Source organism: Dipodomys ordii, unplaced genomic scaffold (genome assembly GCF_000151885.1).
Source record: "Dipodomys ordii isolate 6190 unplaced genomic scaffold, Dord_2.0 Scaffold195, whole genome shotgun sequence".
Lineage (NCBI taxonomy): Eukaryota > Metazoa > Chordata > Mammalia > Rodentia > Heteromyidae > Dipodomys > Dipodomys ordii.
Window position 1 is genome coordinate 2,136,006 of NW_012267411.1, and position 17,912 is coordinate 2,153,917.

The following is a 17,912-nucleotide window of genomic DNA, read 5'->3' on the forward strand; positions in this document are numbered from 1 at the left end:
TTTTCTTTTTGCTTATGTGGTGCTGAGGAATCGAACCCAGGGCCTCAGGCATGCAAGGCACGCGCTCTACCACTGAGCCATCTTCCCAGCCCCTCACCATATATTTTTATGAGAAGTGATGTTGGTGTGTGTGCATGTGTGCATATCCTAGGGACTGTTCCTGAGCTGTTGTGCTGAAGGATAATGCTCTACCACTTGAGCCACAGCACCAATTGGAGATAAGAATCTCACAGGACTTTCCTGCCCAGGTTGATTTTGAACAGAGCTCCTCAGATCATATCTTTTTTATTGTTATCTTCAAATTGTTGTACAAGGGGAGGGTTCAGTTCACCAATTATGTATGTATACAATGCATTTACCAGAGTCACATTGTTCTCCCCCTCATTTACCTTACCCCACCTATCTCATCAAGTTTCCTAGTTCCATTTTCAAGTATGTACATTGAGTGTTATGACTCTTCCAATTCTTCTACCCTCCTCTTCTGACATCCCTCCCCCCAACTCAAGATATATTTCAAGTTTCTGATATTTTGTTAATGTTTGAAGTGGTTAGTTACACCATGAAATCTCATTCCTGTATGTATCATTCTTCAGTCAGTTTGAGTGTGTGTATCATATATTCCTATGGTTTTGTAAGCATTTACATTCATGTTTATAATTTACAATTATAATTAACTTATAATAAGTATAAAATAATATAGACAATTATAGTATGTATACTATTTGTATATTGCTATATAGAAATATATGTTATGTATATTACATATAAGTATGTATAATATAACAATATATAAAATACATATAGTAAATTATAATTTAGGTCTAACAACTACATGCGAAAGAAAACACACACCCTTTATCTTTGTGAGCATTGTTCCTCCTAGAGAATGAATACAATTCCATTGAGTGTGTGTGTACACATACATGTGTGAACACATGCATGCATGCACGCATGCACGCCCACTTGATTTATTTCTCAGTTGTAGAACATCTGGGCTGTTTCCATAACTTGGATATCCTGAATAGTCCTGCAATTAACATGGATGTATAGGCGTTTTATTGTAGCCTGACTTAAATTCCTTCTTGTAAATGCCCAAAAACTGTTATTCCTGAATCATAGAGTGGTTGTTTTCTTTTGTGTTGTAATCTCCATACTACCTCCATAGTGATTGAACTAATTTATATTCCCACCAAAAGTGTATTGATTCCTTTTTCTCCATATTTTCACCATCACTTGTTGGTGTTCTTAATAATGGCCTTTCTGACTGGATTGACACGCAATTTCAATGCTGTTTTGATTTGAATTTCCTTTATGTTCAGGGGATGTTAACATTTCTTCATTGGCCACTTTTACTTCTTCTGAGAATTGTCTGTAGCTCCTTTGTGCATTTATGGCTTTGGTTATTGAATCTTTGGAGTTCAGATTTTTAGCTGCCAGTATATTTCTGGTTATTAGACCCTTGTTAGAGGTATAGCTGGAGCAGATCTTCTCCCATTCTATAGGCTGTCTTTTTCAGCTTAGTGACTGTATCCTAAAATAGTTTGTAATATACATTAAATAATGCTTGATACATAATAAGTGCTTAGTAAAATAGTGTTTAAAAATTTAGGTGAGAGGGGCTAGGAAAGTGGCTCAGTGGTAGAACGCTTGCCTTGCATGCCTGAGGCCCTGGGTTCAATTCCTCAGCACCACATAAGCAAAAAGAAAAAAGCCACAAGTGGCACTGTGGCTCAAGTGGTAGAGCGCTAGCTTTGAGCTGAAGAGCTGAGGGACAGCGCCCAGGCCCAGAGTTCAGGCCCACAACCGGATCAAAAAAAAAAAAATTTAGGTGAGAAACAGCAACTTACTGCTTTGATATTTATTAATAGTATTATTATGTAATTTATAAAGAAGGAAATATTTTGCAAGAGACCCTTGTTAGCAGAATAGCTTGAGCAGATCTTCTCCCATTTTATAGGCTGTCATTTTCAGCTTAGTGACTGTATCCTAAAATAGTTTGCAGTATACATTAAATAATGCATGATACATAATAAGTGTTCAGTAAAATAGTGTTTAAAAATTTAGGTGAGAAACAGCTACTGACTGCTTTGATATTTATTAATAGTATTATTATGTAATTTATAAAGAAGGAAATGTTTTGCAAGAGACACAGTGATGCTGCTTTCCGTAAATGCCTTACTCCAGAAAATATATCCTCAAATGATCCTTAACTACTTCCTAGATGTATGCATGGTCTTTGAAGTGCTTGGCCACCATCTCCTCAAGTGGATCATCAAGTCTAACTACCAAGGCCTCCCAGTTCGTTGTGTGAAGAGTATCATTCGACAGGTGAGGCTTCTGAGAGGGTCCCATACATTCTATCCAATTGGCTAGCTTTCAGCCTGGGCTGTTGTGGCCTTTTTTATATTTCTTTTTTTTTCTCCTTATTTTTTATTTTTATTTTTTCTCCTTATTTTTGACTGTGCAGTCCAAGGTAGCCTAAAACTCATGATCCTTTTTCCTCAGCCTCCTGAAGAAGGAGGCCTGATTTTCTGCTCTTAATAAAATAATGGATGAGGGCTGGGAAGTTGGCTCAGTGGTAGAACGCTTGCCTTGCATGCATGAGGCCCTGGGTTCAATCCCTCAGCACCACATAAGCAAAAAGAAAAAAGCTGGAAGTGACTCAAGTGGTAGTGCGCTAGCCTTGAGCTGAAGAGCTGATGGACAGTGCCCAGGCCCAGAGTTCAGCCCCACGACCGGACCCCCCCCCCAAAAAAAAAATGAAATAAAATAAAATAATGGATGAATAACATTTTGGACTCAATCCATTTTAATTTTTCTATTCTTCACATTTAACTCATTTTATTTTTTAAGTTTCATAATGATGTTTTTCTTTTCTTTTTCTTACATTTATTTGTTTCTCCTGACTTCAAAAGGATGTACCAAAGAGGTTACAATTTAATGTGTCCATCAAGGTGTCTAGTGCACTGTCAGAGTCACCCTTCTATCATTTTTCTCTATCTGTTCCGTCTTCCTAGATTTATTTCACATTTCCCACTTCCTTTCTCATGTATTGTTACATTGAGTATTTTTTGCCATATTTGTCCTATTTCCATTTTTAATTAATCTTCTCTTGCTACCTTTCCCCCTTATAATCTGGTTTCAGCTTTTAGTATTCATTTTCTTAAATTGTTAATTGTATTCCTCTATATACTTTAGTCAACTAAATTTTGTATTTAAGAATATGATTCTATGTGTGATTATATGGGAGGCTGCATCTATGATCTACATAGGAGAGAAAACTCCTTTGTCTTTCTGGGTCTGGCTTCTCATTACAATATTTTCCAGATTCATAATTTCATTCTTCCTGATGACTGCATAAAATTCCACTTTGTATGTATGTATATATGTATATCATATCACATTTTTTGATTCATTCATCCATTGTGGGGTATCTGTGCTGATTCTATAACTTGGCAATTGTGGACTGTGCTGTGATGAACCTAGGTGTGCTATTGCTTTAGTTGTATCCTGACATGTAGTTTTTCAGCTAAATGCCCAAGAGTGTATTTATTTAATGATAAGCTGTATAAAGTAAGCCATACATGAGTGTCAGGCATACATTGCTTTTGGCATATCAGTCTTTTTTAAGGTTCGTGATATGTCATAAGTAGAAATTGTTGTATCTAGTCTACTTACTATAAAACATTGAACTTACTACTACAATAATAATAGTTGTGGTTATTTCCTTTGTTGAGGGGCAGTACTGGGGATTTAACCCAACCTGTTTTCTAGGCAGGTGCTCTACCATTTGAACCACACTTCCAGCCCTGTATTTATTATTTCTAATTATTCTTGGGTAGAGTGAAAAATCTTAAGATAGCATAAGTTGTTTATAGATTCTTAATTACTAAGGATCTAATTTATAACATGGAGATGTTAGTTAACAATACGTGAAATTTTCAAAAAGGAGATCTTACGTGTTTTCACCACACACAAAAAGGTGACATAATCAATAGGTAAATTTGTTTGTGATCATTAAACAATGTGTACATGTATCAAAACATGACATTACACAGTAAATACATTCAGTTGGTTTTGCTTTGGGTGCCAGTCCTGGGGTTTGAACTTAGGGTCTGGGTGTTGTCTCTGAACTTTTTTTGCTCAAGGCCAGCACTCTTCTCCAGTTCTGGCTTTTTGGTGGTTAAGCAGAGATAAAAGTTTCATGGACTTTGCTGCCCAAGCTAGCTTTGAACTGTGATACTCAGATCTCAGTAACTAGGATGATAGTTGTAAACCAACAGCAGCTGGCCTGCATTCAGTCTTTTTTGTTTGTTTGTTTGTTTTGTTTTCAGTTGTAGTCCTGGGGCTTGAATTCAGGACCTGGGCATTGTACCTGTGCTTTTTTACTTTAGGCTAGCATTTTACCATGTAAGGCACACCTCCATTTCCTGTTTTATAATTTTTTTTGTTTCTGTTTTTTTATTTCTTTTTGTTTTTGGTGGCTAATTAGAGATAAACATCTCCTTTGAACTACAATCCTCATATCTCAGACTCCTGAGTTGCTAGGATTACAGTTTGAGAGCCATTAGCTTCTTGGTGCATTCAGTTTTTATTGTCATCTATACCCATTATCCCTTGATGTTTGGGAAAAGAGTACTTGGGTCTAGAGAAGGGAAAGACAGTGCATATTGGCTTTTTTTTCCCTAAATTTTTACTTTATTCAGTTGCCTTACCAAAAGAGACCCTCAACTAGGGATTTATTTAGTGAAGATGCTGCAGTAAATATCTGTGGAGTGGAAGTAATGCATAGATGGAAGATATCCTTCTTATTAGCAATGTTTATTAGATTCAGGTTTTTGTTGTTGTTTTGTACAGACTGTGTAAGTCTGATTTCTACTCATTACCCATACTGCCAAAATTAGGAAAGTTGCCACTATGACTTATCCTGAATTACCTGTTACTGTGTAATGGATAATTGCCATGGAACACAATTCTGCAGAATGAGGAATATATCAAGGAGATTGATTGATTTTTTTGAGAAGTGGTTAAGAATTTCTCCCCAGTCTCCACACTGTCTTAAAGGGCTCTTATATAAATATAAACACTTGTTTGTTTCCTAAAAGTAATGATAAAATTAAATCAACTCTTCTTCAAGGTTTCCTAAATACTATTGCCCATCTTGTGATCAGTTTTTACCTTTTCTCATTTAGCCATAGCAAAAAAAAAAAAAAAAGGCCATCCTGGTGGTTTGAGTAGCTGTAAGGATATTCTGCAACTCGCCTCTAGGAATTCTGTAGGGCTCAATCTTAGGACTTTGTCTCCTATCTTCTATTATTTTTTACTTTATAAATCATGAGGTCTATTTTATGTCTACTTTTTCTTTCTAAACTGAAAAAATAAAAGAATGATTGTGTTGACATTATTTGTACCTGAGGTGAAGATACTTTAAAAAAAATACTGTTTGTTTAAATGGCTTTGCGTTTCTCACATAATTTAAATAGAACTTGGCAAGTCCTGCGAAAAATACTGTGTATATTTAATTAAATTAATTTGTGTATTATGCCAGTTCTGAGGTTTGAATCAGGGCCACTCAAGTACCACTTGAGCCATGTCTCCAGCCTAGGTTTTGGTGATTGATTAGACTTTTCTTCAAATTACAAATTTCTTCAAATTCTTGAAATTACAACCCTCAGATCTCAGCCATCTTAGTAGGCACTGGCATCTGTCACATTAAAAAATGGTTTTTTACATTACTGGGACTCAAACTCAGGTTTGTGATTGTGCTAGAGACAGTAGGTGTGCTTCCTGCTATTAATACACCCAGTTTTTCAGTCCTAGCTTTTGCTTTTTATTTTTGCTTCCTTCTTTTGGCATACACCTGGGTGCAGTCCACCTGTTACATGTCCTGGCAGTTAGGATAACAGATGTGCACCATTATGTCTACTTCTTCACTGAGAAAAGAGGTCTATGAATTTCTGACTGGGCTGGCCTTCAACCTCATTCTCAACAATCTTAGCATCCAAAGTAGCTAAGATTACATTTGTGGGCCACTAGTCTGTTTTTTGTGGTTAATTTTAAGATAATGTTTCACTTTCTGTCTAGGCACATGCCTGGACTGTGGCTACCTATTTTTCAGCTTCCTGCAGTTGCTATAATGACAGGCATTCACTACTGTGTCCAGTTTCATTCCATGGAGATGGGAGTCTCACAGACTTTTCTGCCTGGGTTAGCCTGAAACTTGATCCCTCTGATCTCAGCCTTCCACATAGCTTGGGATGATAGGCACCATGCCATTTCATCCAGCTGTGGGGTGAGAAACGGTCTTGCAAACTATTCTTTCTGGGCTGAACTTGAACCACATTTTTCCTATTCTTAGCCTCTTAGGTAGTTAAATTATAGGCATAAGTCACTGGTGTCCTGCAAAGCACAGTTGTAGCTCTGGATTTTAAAATTCATCTTTCTCTTGTCATAATTATAAATGAATTTTCATTATCAGATGTGTATTAATTTGTATGTTTTATGTATTATGCCATCTAGTCTTCAGGATGCCACACAGAGGATAAAATTTTCTCCTAGATCTCAGTTACTGTAGTGGTTCTAGAATTTGAATTTAGATGATGCCATTCCAGAATGTATTCTGTTAACAGTGGGGCAGTGTGAAATGTCCTATAGAAAAAGAATTGGAGTTATTTCAAAGCATTTTGTGTATGTGTGAAAAGTGTATTTTTAAGTTTGTGGTAAATGGCTTTTTGGTGGCTTAATAATAAAGCAGATAATCTATTTAAAAGTTAATTAGGATTTTTTTTTGGGTCGGTCATGGGGCCTGAACTCTGGGCCTGGGTGCTGTCCCTCAGCTCTTCAGCTCAAGGTTAGTGCTCTAGCACTTGAGACACAGTGCCACTTCTGGCTTTTTCTGCTTATGTGGTGCTGAGGAATCGAACCCAGGGCTTCATGAATGCAAGGCAAGAACTCTACCACTGAGCTACCTTCCAGCCCGTTAATTAGGACTTTATGAAATGGGTAATATTGAAATGTTATGTACTTTGTACTGAGATCTCTAAAACCAGTGTTTTCCCAATCTGCCCTGTATGGTGTAGGCTACCATAGCAAGCTGTCTTGTTTCTTCTCACCATCTGAGTTTGTCTACACTAGGTATTTATTTACCATTGTTACTGTTTCATATATCCTAGTTTTCAGTGAATTCATTATGATTGAACCAATGGACTAGAAGCTTTAATTTTAACTAAGCAGACATTTAAGTACTATTGAGTTTTTTTGGTACATATGTAATTTGGTATTAATTTGAAGTTATCCTCAGAATGTTGGATCCCCTCAGGTCAGAAATCTGGGAAGGAGCTCTCTTTTAAGAGAGATTAGCTTCCTCTTCCAGCACATGCTAGGTAGAGGCCAGGTTCAGAGCACAGATGCCTCCATAACTCAGCAGTACAGATGCAGGATTTTCTCACCTATTCTTATAAGTTATATGAGCTCTTAAAACACTAGCTTAGTACAATACTTACTGAGGTTTTTTCATTTTCTTCTGTTTTTTTTTCTCAGTCTGAGCATGTCCCTTGTTTTTGTATTTTCAGTATCTCTCCATCCAGTTTAACATGTTAGCTTTTTCAGCCAGTTTGTAGAATTTGTCTCATATCTGTTATAATGAAGAAATGAAGATGAGTCAGTGGAAGCTTGAGCTTTATTTTATTTTATTTTTTGTCAGTCATGGGGCTTGAACTCCGGGCCTGGGTGCTGTCCCTCAGCTCTTCAGCTCAATGCTAGTGCTCTACCACTTGAGCCACAGTGCCACTTCCCATTTTCTGGTGGTTTATTGGAGATAAGAGTTGCACAGACTTTCCTGCCCCGGCTGGCTTTGAACCGGCATCTTTGGATCTCAGCCTTCTGAGTAGTAGGATTACAGGCATGAGCCTGTAAAATATAGGATTATAGGCATGAGCCACTGGCGCCCGGCTGAGCTTGAGCTTTTGTAGTAGGCACTTTTCTTGGTTTGAGGAAAGCCCCTCTGATGTTATCCTGCATATCCACAAGGAAATAATATCTAAATTAAGGGCCTGTGTGAGGCCAGCCTTCTGCCCTCTGCCTACTCATCTAGATGCCTAGTTTGGGTTCCCTTGTTTCATTAGCTCATTACCAACACTGTTAGAGGCAGGCAGAGTCTTCTCCTCTGGTGTCTTAAGTTCAGGTTTGGGAAGAAGAAAATCTCCAAATTGTTACCAGAGTCAGAGCCTAACCTGGAAAATTGTTTTCATTCCATTATTGTCTATAGTCTACAATTTGGGGGGGGGGGGGGGAGAAGCTTCACTCTGTGGATAGAGCAAGACTAGGAAGACAGCTTTCTTAGAGAGGTCTCCACATCACTCTGGATTTACTCCTCCTATTATCAATAGTGTTTTAGAACCTTGAAGCAACTGATGTTAAGATAGGTAGCAGATGATAGATACCTGGACCAGAAACTTACAGACCTTTTTGACTAGGTATCCTATAGGAGAATTTGAGATTCAGAGACTGGAAGGGACTTTATTTACTAAACCAGAAACTAACTAGGAAGCTTTTAGCTTCCAAGCTTGGACTCTACTTTTACTTCTGCACTTAGGCCACTTAATTACAGCTGGCTTCTATCTGCTCCTAACCCATGTGATTTGGTTTCTCTGGTGGATGATGACAACCCTGGATATCTCAGTTGGATGTCTGAGTTCACTCAGCTTTCCTGGAAGCCACGGGGTATTTGTAGGCTCTGCTGCCTCCTACTGCTGACAACAAGTATGTGTTTTTTAGGCAAGCAAGGCAAACATGATGATATGACAAGTGAAGACAGTAAAAGTAAAGACTCATTTTGAGTGTGTGTGTGTGTGTGTGTGTGCGTGCATGTGTACGTGCATGCATGTGTATATCTCTCCTGGAGCTTGAACTTAGGGCCTGGGTGCTGTCCCTGAGCTTTCTTGCTCAAGTCTAGGGCTCTACCACTTGAGCCAGAGTCCCACTTCTGGCCTTTTTGGTAGTTGAGTCTCACAGAATTTCTTGCCCAGACTGACTTTGAACCATGAGCCTCAGATCTCAACCTCCTGAGTAGCTAGGGTTATAGGCATGAGCCACTGATGCCCGGCTAGCAAAGATTCTTTTTAATGCTGTCAGGTCTTGCAAAGGGAGATCTTATCCTTGGCATTAAACTTTATTGTTTTTATTTTTCCATCATTATAGTTATTTTGCATAAACAGTTATAAGATGCCTATCAGCATTGACCTGAGGTGTATTGTTAGTGAACTTTATATACTTATCTAGTTGCTTCAGTGCATACCTTCAGTTCTACCCTGTGTTTTGACCTTCTAGTGTGCCAGACCTTGTTTTTATGAGTTTTCCATGTTATTTGGAATTCTTAACTACATAGTAGATCCCCCCGTCCCCCTTATAGGAATGAAAAGGGAAGTTCAATGAATCTAAGTGCTTTGCCTGGCCTAGTAAATGAAAGTTAAGTAGCAATTTAAGAGTAGCTGGAGTCCCCAGGTTAGGCCTTTCACATTCCTTGTTAATGCAGCCCCATCCTGCTGGTGCTCACTGCCTGCTCCACCCTAACAGAACCTGTTTTGCTTTCCTGTCTTTATTTTAACTAATTAATTTTTGTTTTGGTATGTATTGATTGCACCAAGGGGTTTCACTATAGTATTTATACGTGCATATGTTATTTTGTTCAGAATAACCCTCTTTCCTTGCCCACACAATCTTCTCTTGATCAATAGCTTTCATTAAGTTTCTTGTCTTTATACATAGTTAAAATTTGAAAATTAATTTGAAAATTAATTATTGTCTATAATTCCTTATCTTCCTCTCCTCTTCCCCTCATATTCCTAAATAGTCACACATTTAGAATCAGGTTCTCTATGTCTTTCTGTATATATGTATATTTGTTGTATATATATTTATGTATGTACATGTCCATGATATGTTTATTTTTTAGGTTTAGATCCTACATATGAGCAAAAATAGAAGATATTTGGCCTTTTGAATTTGGATTATCTCAAGATTAAGTTCTCTAATTCTAGTTCATTTTCCTGCTGATGATATTTCCTTTTTATTTGCTTTGCAGTATTCTACAATGTATATATATTGTGTTGTCTTTTTCCACTTATCTGTTGGGCACCTTGACTGATTCCACCATTTGACTGTTGTGAATAGTGCTACATAGCTATGCAGGCATCTTTCTTATATATTGATTTACTCTCCTTTAGATATATACCCCGTAGTGGTATGGTGGGACAGTGAGGTAGGTCTGTTTTTAGTTTAAGAATCCTTCATACTGATTTCCATTGTGGTTGCATTGGTTTATATTCCCACCAGCAATGTACGAGAGTTCCTTTTCCTCCTTAAGGTCCAGCATTTGTTGTTTGTTTTCTTGATGGACATGAGTGAAATCTTAGTGTAATTTTGATTTGTATTTTGCTTATGGCTAAAAATGTTGACTATTTTTTCATGAATTATTAACAGTTTATACTTCTTGTGAGAACTGTTAAATTGTTTTTTGCCTGTTTATTTATTTGATTTGTTCTTTTGCCATTTAATACTTTGAGCTCTTTGTATATTCTGGATATTAATCCTTTATCTTTTGAATAGCTGCTAAAGATTTTCTCCATTCTGTGGGTTGTCTCTTGGTTTTGGTCATTTCTTTTTGGTAATTTCTTTTGCTGTGCAGAAACTGATTAATTTGATTTAATGCCATTTGTCAATTCTTAGTTTCTACCATTCTCTACCAGAAAGTACCTATGCCTATAATGTCAAGGTTTTTGATGTATTTTCTGATAGTAGATTTAAAGTTTCACATTTTGCTTTGCTCTTTGATCCATTTAGAGTTGATTTTTGTGAAAAATGAAAGATAAGAGCCCAGTTTTAGTTTTCCTACCACCATTTATTAAAGAGACTCTCTTTTCTCCAGTGTATATTTTTGGCTCCTTCATCAAAAATTTGATGGCTGTAACTGTATGCTTTTTATTTCTGAATCCTCTGTGATGTTCCATTGATCTTTGAGATTGTTGTGCCAGTACCAAGCTAATTTTGTCAGTATGACTCTAGTATAATTTGTGATGCCTCTAGAGATGCTCTTTTTACTCAGAATTCCTTTTGCTATACAGATTCCTTTATGCTTCTATATGAACTTTTGGACTGACTTTTCTATTTCTGTGAAGAATGATATTGGTACATTGGTGGTCATTGCCTTAAATGTGTAGATTGCTTTTGGCATTGTGGCCATTTTCATAATGATTCTGCCAATTCATGAGAATGGGATGTCTTGCATTTTTTAATGACTTCTTCCTTCAATTTCTTTCTTCACTGTTTTGCAGTTTTCATTGTAGATGTCTTTTACTTCATTGGTTAAATTAATACTTATATTTTGTTTTTGAGGCTGTTGTAAATGGAATTGCTTTCCTGTGTAGAAAGGCTACTGATTTTTTAGTGTTAATTTTATGTCCTACTATGTTTCCAAAGTTGTTTATCAAATGTAAAGATTTTTTAGAGTAGAGTCTGTAGGATCTTTTAAGTATTGGATCATATCATTTGCAAACAGGCATAATTTGACTTCTTTCTTCTCTACTTGAATCCATTTTATTTCTCCTGCCTTATTGTACTGGCTAGGAATTCTAAGTATTATATTAGTAAGAGTGGGAAGAGTGAATATTCTTGTTCCAAAGTTGAGGGTTTGTGCACTAGTCCTGGGGCTTGAACTCAGGGCCTGAGCACTATCCCTGAGGGTTTTTTTTTTTTTTTTTTTTTGCTCAAGGTTAGTGTTCTGCCACTTGAGCCATATCTCCACTTCTGTCTTTTGTGGTAGTTAATTGGAGATAACTCTTAAGGAGTTTTCTGTCTGGGCTGGCTTCAAACAGTCATCCCCAGATCTCTGCTTCCAAGTAGTAGAATTATAAGTTGAACCACTGGCCCCCAGCTCCAAGTTGAGTTTTAACGGTGCCCTATGCAACATCTGTGTAATGATTTTCTTTCTTTCTTTCTTTTTTTGCTGGTTGTGGAGCTTGAACTCTGGGCCTGGGCACTGTTCTGAGCTTTTCAGCTCAAGGCTAGCGCTCTACCATTGAGCCATAGCACCCACTTCCAGCTTTTTCTGTGTATATGGTGCTGAGGAATCAAACCCAGGGCCTCATGCATGCACTGTACCACTGAGCCACCTTCCCAGCCCCATGATTTTCTTTTCTTTCTTTTTTTTTTTTTTTTTTTGGTCTGGTCGTGGGCCTGAACTCTGGGCCTGGGCGCTGTCCCTCAGCTCTTCAGCTCAAGGCTAGCGCTCTACCACTTGAGCCACAGTGCCACTTCTGGCTTTTTTGCTTATGTGGTGCTGAGTAATTGAACCCAGGGCCTCAGGCGTGCAAGGCAAGCGCTATACCACTGAGCCATCTTCCCAGCCCCATGATTTTCTTTTCTTACTTAATATTTGCTAGTGATAAATTTCTTTTTGTGTTCATTTCCAGACATGTGATCAGTGCTTCTTAAGGAAAATTAGCTATATGAATGTAATTGGCATTATTTTAAGAAATCTGGAGCCTTACTGCTTTTACATACTTTGTTTATTCAATATTTTTTAATTTTATTTTTTTGTGCCAGTACTAGCGCTTGAACTCAGGGCCTGGGCACTGTGCCTAAGCTTTTTTTTTGCTCAAGGCTAGTACTCTACCACATTAGCCACAACTCCTCTTCTAGCTTTTTTTGGTAGTTCATTGGATATAGAGTCTCACAGGGTTTTCTGCCCAGGGTGGCTTCAATCCATGATCTTCTTATCTCAGGCCCCTAAATAGCTAGCAGTACAAGCGTGAACCACTAGTGACCAGCTTTATTTATTTGGATTCAGTATTTCGTGGTATAGTGAATATTTGAATTTAGTATTTCATGGAATAGTGTTGTCTAGATATGGGCCTTTTAAAAACTCCAGTAAATCCTCCTTTTTCTGCAATATTAAAAATGTCTGCACATTATAATCCAGTAGTGAAATAAATGTCTGAACTAAAATAAAACAAACAAGTGTGGCTACAGCAGCAGACTTGTATGATTGAGCCCTGGTGTCCCAAGCTAACCTGAGCAACGAAGTGAGATCCTATCCAAAATGTAGAGCAAAGACCCCAATTACCAACAACAAGACAACAACAAAAATGAGATAAGACTTCTTACCTACTACTGTAACTGAAATCATTAAAAATTGTTGATCAAGATGAAGAAATTGGAAGAAGCATGTATTGCTGGCAGGAGTGTAAATTACTACAGCCACTGTGGAAAACAGTTTGGCAATATGACCCGACAATTTTCCTCTAGCTGTATAACTGGAAAATAAACATATATGGTCATACAAAATCTTGTGTATGAATGTACATAGAGTGGAAACATTCTAGATGTACTATGAAATGACTGGATTAAAAAATGCCCTAAGTTCATTCAGCAGTAAAAGGAAATAAAATACTGATACATACTACATAAAAGTAAGTCTTGAACATTATAAGAGACCATTATAAGAGACCATTGGGGGTGATGAAAATGTTGTATATTAGATAGGACTTATGATTGCACATCTTTAAAAACATAATGAACTATATCTACCTAAAAGTGTGACTATATGATAATGAGAATTCTTTTCCAGCAAAGTTATTGAATAATTGTAAGTAGATGTACATTGGTTCCTATGAGCATGAGTGATCTCTAGATGGTACACTGGCTTTTTGGGGAAGCTGGATTCCTGTGTGGGAGCAGGGAGGAAGATATAATAATCACATGGTGATTATTATATTACCTATTTGGCAAATAAAAGTTAAATAATGAAGGTATTAACAGTGCCTTCTCTCTCTTGATTTTCTTATGACCAGGTCCTTCAAGGTTTAGATTATCTACACAGTAAGTGCAAGATCATTCATACTGACATAAAGCCGGAAAACATCTTAATGTGTGTGGATGATGCATATGTGAGAAGAATGGCTGCTGAGGCCACTGAGTGGCAGAAAGCAGGTGCTCCTCCTCCCTCTGGATCTGCAGGTAAGGAAGCTGAGCCTTCATATCCATATGCTTGGGACATTGTAAACTTTCAAATGGGATACTGCACATTGGAGTTGCACATTGGAGTCAATTGAGTCAACATGTGCATACTTGTTAAGAATTTTTTTTTTGGTAGGAGCTTGATGCTGTGAATTTTTTCTTGAGAAGAGATCTCAATTATATTTGATATTTAATTTACTTTATTCTTCATTAAAAAACCTATCTAAATTCTTACATAGCTTCTTCTACATATGAGCATTTTCTTCTGTTTCCCACATTTTTACAGAATTTTTTTTAGATCTGTAGTTATCAGAATTTTTTCCTAGCTTCAGGTTTTTGAGAATCCTCCCTTCTCAGCTAACGTAACTATATCAGACTGTAATATAGTACTGGTACATTTAGAATTAGTTAGGAAAGACCTCAATTGGTGGAAAAGATAAAGTAGCTTGAATATTAGCATTTACACTTTTACTTCTGAATTTTGCAGAAAATTCAGAAAAGGCTGTGGTAGTGAAGGATTGACGATTTATTCCTATGTTCTTCACATTATGGTCTGCAGTATTGTCATGCAAGCTTATAGACTGATGGATTAAGTCTCTTTTGACTGAATGGGACTGTAGAGAAATACCTCATTTCTTTATCTCATTACCATGATCAGGGAATTGTTTAGATCATGGAAGCAGTCTACCATATCAAACTTTGCCCCACTGGTAGGGATCTAATATAATGTCTGGAATCATTGCTGCAATTTGTTGTATTGTTTGATTTAGCTTACTTGTATAAAACTTGCCAAATAGATTCAAACGTGGATGTTTGTCTTCTCATCTAAATTATTATTTCATTTTCAGTAAACCAAATTTGGTTGGAAGACTATATGATTTCTGAACTCTTTCCCTGTTGGTGGCGCTTTGCAAATGACTATTTTTGAAATATATTAGTATCTAACTTTAAATACATATATTCAAAAATTGCTCAGTATGTACAAGATTATGCTGTGCTCATCAGCATTTGTGCTAGGTACAGCGACTCAAGCCTGTAGTTCTAGCTACTTATGGGGAAAAATGAGAGGATCATGGTTTAAGGTCATCCTGGGCAAAAAGTAGTTTGTGAGACTCCCATCTCATCTCACTGAGTCCACTGGCAAGTACCTGTCATTGAAGCTGGGAAGGAAAGCACAAATAGAAAGATTACAATTAAGGCTAACCCAAGAATAAATTGAAGCCCTGTCTCAAAAACAGCATATGCAGAGTTGGCTAAGGTCATGGCTCAAGTACTAGAGTGCCCAAGTACTGACTGAAGAAACAAAAAGCCTGTAATCCTAACTCCACTGGAGTCTGAGATCTGAGGCTGAAGGTTCAAAGCCAGTTCAAACAGACAAATCCTCAAGACCATTATCTACAAGTAAACATCAAAAAGCTGGAAGTGGAGACATAGCTCAAGTGGTAGAACAACAGTCATGAGACACAAAGCCAAGTGAGACTAGGAGACATATAGTTCAAACCCCAGTAGAAGTTTGATAGCCATTAAAATTCATTTTGAATTCAGATTGCCTATAAATTTATTTTTTCTCTAAGCATCTGTTTTGTTTTGTTTTAGTGAGTACGGCTCCACAGCAAAAACCTGTAAGTACTTATATATACTTCTATTCAGCATGTCAAAAGAGGCCATTCACTGTTGAGCTTTTCAAATTATAGTGGATGTTCTAGTGTATATTCAAAAGTTACACACATTTATAAAAATGTTTTATATTCTAAATAATGATTTCTACAAAATAGAAACAATCAAAGGTCATGCACAACCAATCTTTCTTATTTTCTGGGGTTCTGTTGTCAAAGTATGGTGACTTGTGAGATGATGAGAGGGTTTGAAGGGTGATACTTTCAAAACCACTTTACTTCTGGTTGGCGCATATATATACATATATATACACACACACAGACACACACACACTTTTTTTTCTTTTTTATGTTTTTTATTGTAAAAATAGAGTACAGAGGGGTTTCAGTTACATGAGTAAGGTAATGAGTACATACATACTTTTTTTTTGTTATCTAGCTTAGTGACTTATAGAGAGTAGGATTGGAGAGAGATCTCAGTGGTAGAGTGCTTGTCTACCATGCAGCCCTGGGTTCAATCCCCAGCACTAAAGGAAAAACAAATATGACAGTATTACCTATTATTATGTGAAAATAGTTCTAATGAAACCAGTCTCTGGAATGGAAATTCCAGTGTTAAAGAAGATCTTTGAATATTAGGAATTAGTTTGTGGGCACTAATCCTGTGAAACATTTTAGCCACTCATTGCCAGATGAGTGGCTTAAGTTGGAGGTGGACAGAAAGTGACTTTTTCTTTTATTTGCCCTTTGATATCATATATTCTCATTTCTTTTATCTCATTTGTTGATTGCAGCTCAGTATGAGAGCTAAGCTCAAATGAAGTGCTACTGTTGACTACCTGTTTTGGCAAGCATTTCTTTTATGTCAGTAAGGAAGTTACAATAATACTTTTTCTGTTTAGGCAGCAGCAAGTTAAAATTTCAAGACAAGTTACTTGTTTAAGGACAAGTATTTCCAGATACTCAGTTTCTGATAAAAGCTATATTCCTCTGAATAGAAGGTCATGATAGTAGCTAGAAGTGCTTTCTCTATTACCATAACCCTAGGAGGATCTTCTGTCTGGCCTTATGAATTTAATTAAATATGGCATGAAAAAGCAGTTAGCTGGTATTGGCTATGCTTCCAGCATTTGCACTGTTACATAGTACTTTAAAATGAAGCAACCTGACTTTGGAAATTTCTTCACATCTCATAGGTAGGAAAAATATCTAAAAACAAGAAGAAAAAACTGAAAAAGAAACAGAAGAGACAGGCTGAGTTACTGGAAAAACGCCTACAGGAGATAGAGGAATTGGAGCGAGAAGCAGAGAGAAAAATAATAGAAGAAAATATCACTTCCACTTTACCATCCAACGAGCAAGATGATGACTACCACCCAGAGGTGAAACTAAAAGAAGCAGAAACACAGGAGGCAGCTGAGGAGGAGACTGTGAAAGATAATGGTTAGTGGAAGCTGGAGGAGGAGTTGATTGGGTTCCAAGAGCTTCAGGGAACAGGGACCAGCCCAGCCACTATCTATGTTCATTGGCTTTGTGCTACTGTTTCGGATAATTAAGGATGATTTTCTCTAACTCCTTTTTGGGAAATTTGAGAAACAGCCTATATTTCATGCCAGTGACTTGTATTAACATTTCAAACTGGTGTGTGTGTGTGTGTGTGTGTCTGTCTGTCTGTCTGTGTGCACACATGCACATGTGTGCATGCATGTGCCCACATGCATGCATATACCAGTACTAGGGCTTGAACTCAGAGCCTAGGTACTGTCTCTTAGCTTTCTTACTCAAGGCTCATGATCACATACTTTCCTGCCCAGACTGGCTTTGAACCTTGATCATCAGATCTCAGCTCCCTGTGAAGGTAGTATTATAGGTGTGAACCCTGGTACCCTGCATTTCAAACTAGCTTTTAAAAAGTGGAAAATGTTTGAGAAATAGTGTACCTCTATAATAATGATGGCCCTTCCTTTATTTCATAATGATTTTTTGGCCTAATTGTAATGCACTACAAATCTTTTTTGAAGATTATGGGAGAACAGGATGAAATTGAAGTCCAACTTTATAAAATTTTTCCCCCAACACTGTCTTGTTTTAAGAAGATTAGGCTTATTATTAAATAAATGAATACATTTAGAAAACAGATTTTTTTCTCCAATAAGTGTGAATTGTGTGTTATATATATATATTAAGCACATTAAAAAGTATATCTTGGCTAGCATGTTCAGTGCCCCATGTTTAATCCCTGTTACACACACACACACACACACACACACACACACACACAGT

General features: G+C 37.1%; 1 protein-coding gene across 1 annotated transcript in view; it reads left to right on the forward strand.

Moving 5' to 3' along the window:
* Positions 1 to 17,912, forward strand: part of Srpk2 (SRSF protein kinase 2) — a 117,207-nt gene that overhangs the window by 67,832 nt on the left and 31,463 nt on the right. Inside the window, 4 exon segments of the mRNA XM_013034721.1 lie at positions 2,222 to 2,328; positions 13,848 to 14,013; positions 15,610 to 15,635; positions 16,826 to 17,103. Of these exon segments, the coding sequence (XP_012890175.1) occupies positions 2,222 to 2,328; positions 13,848 to 14,013; positions 15,610 to 15,635; positions 16,826 to 17,103 (577 nt within the window).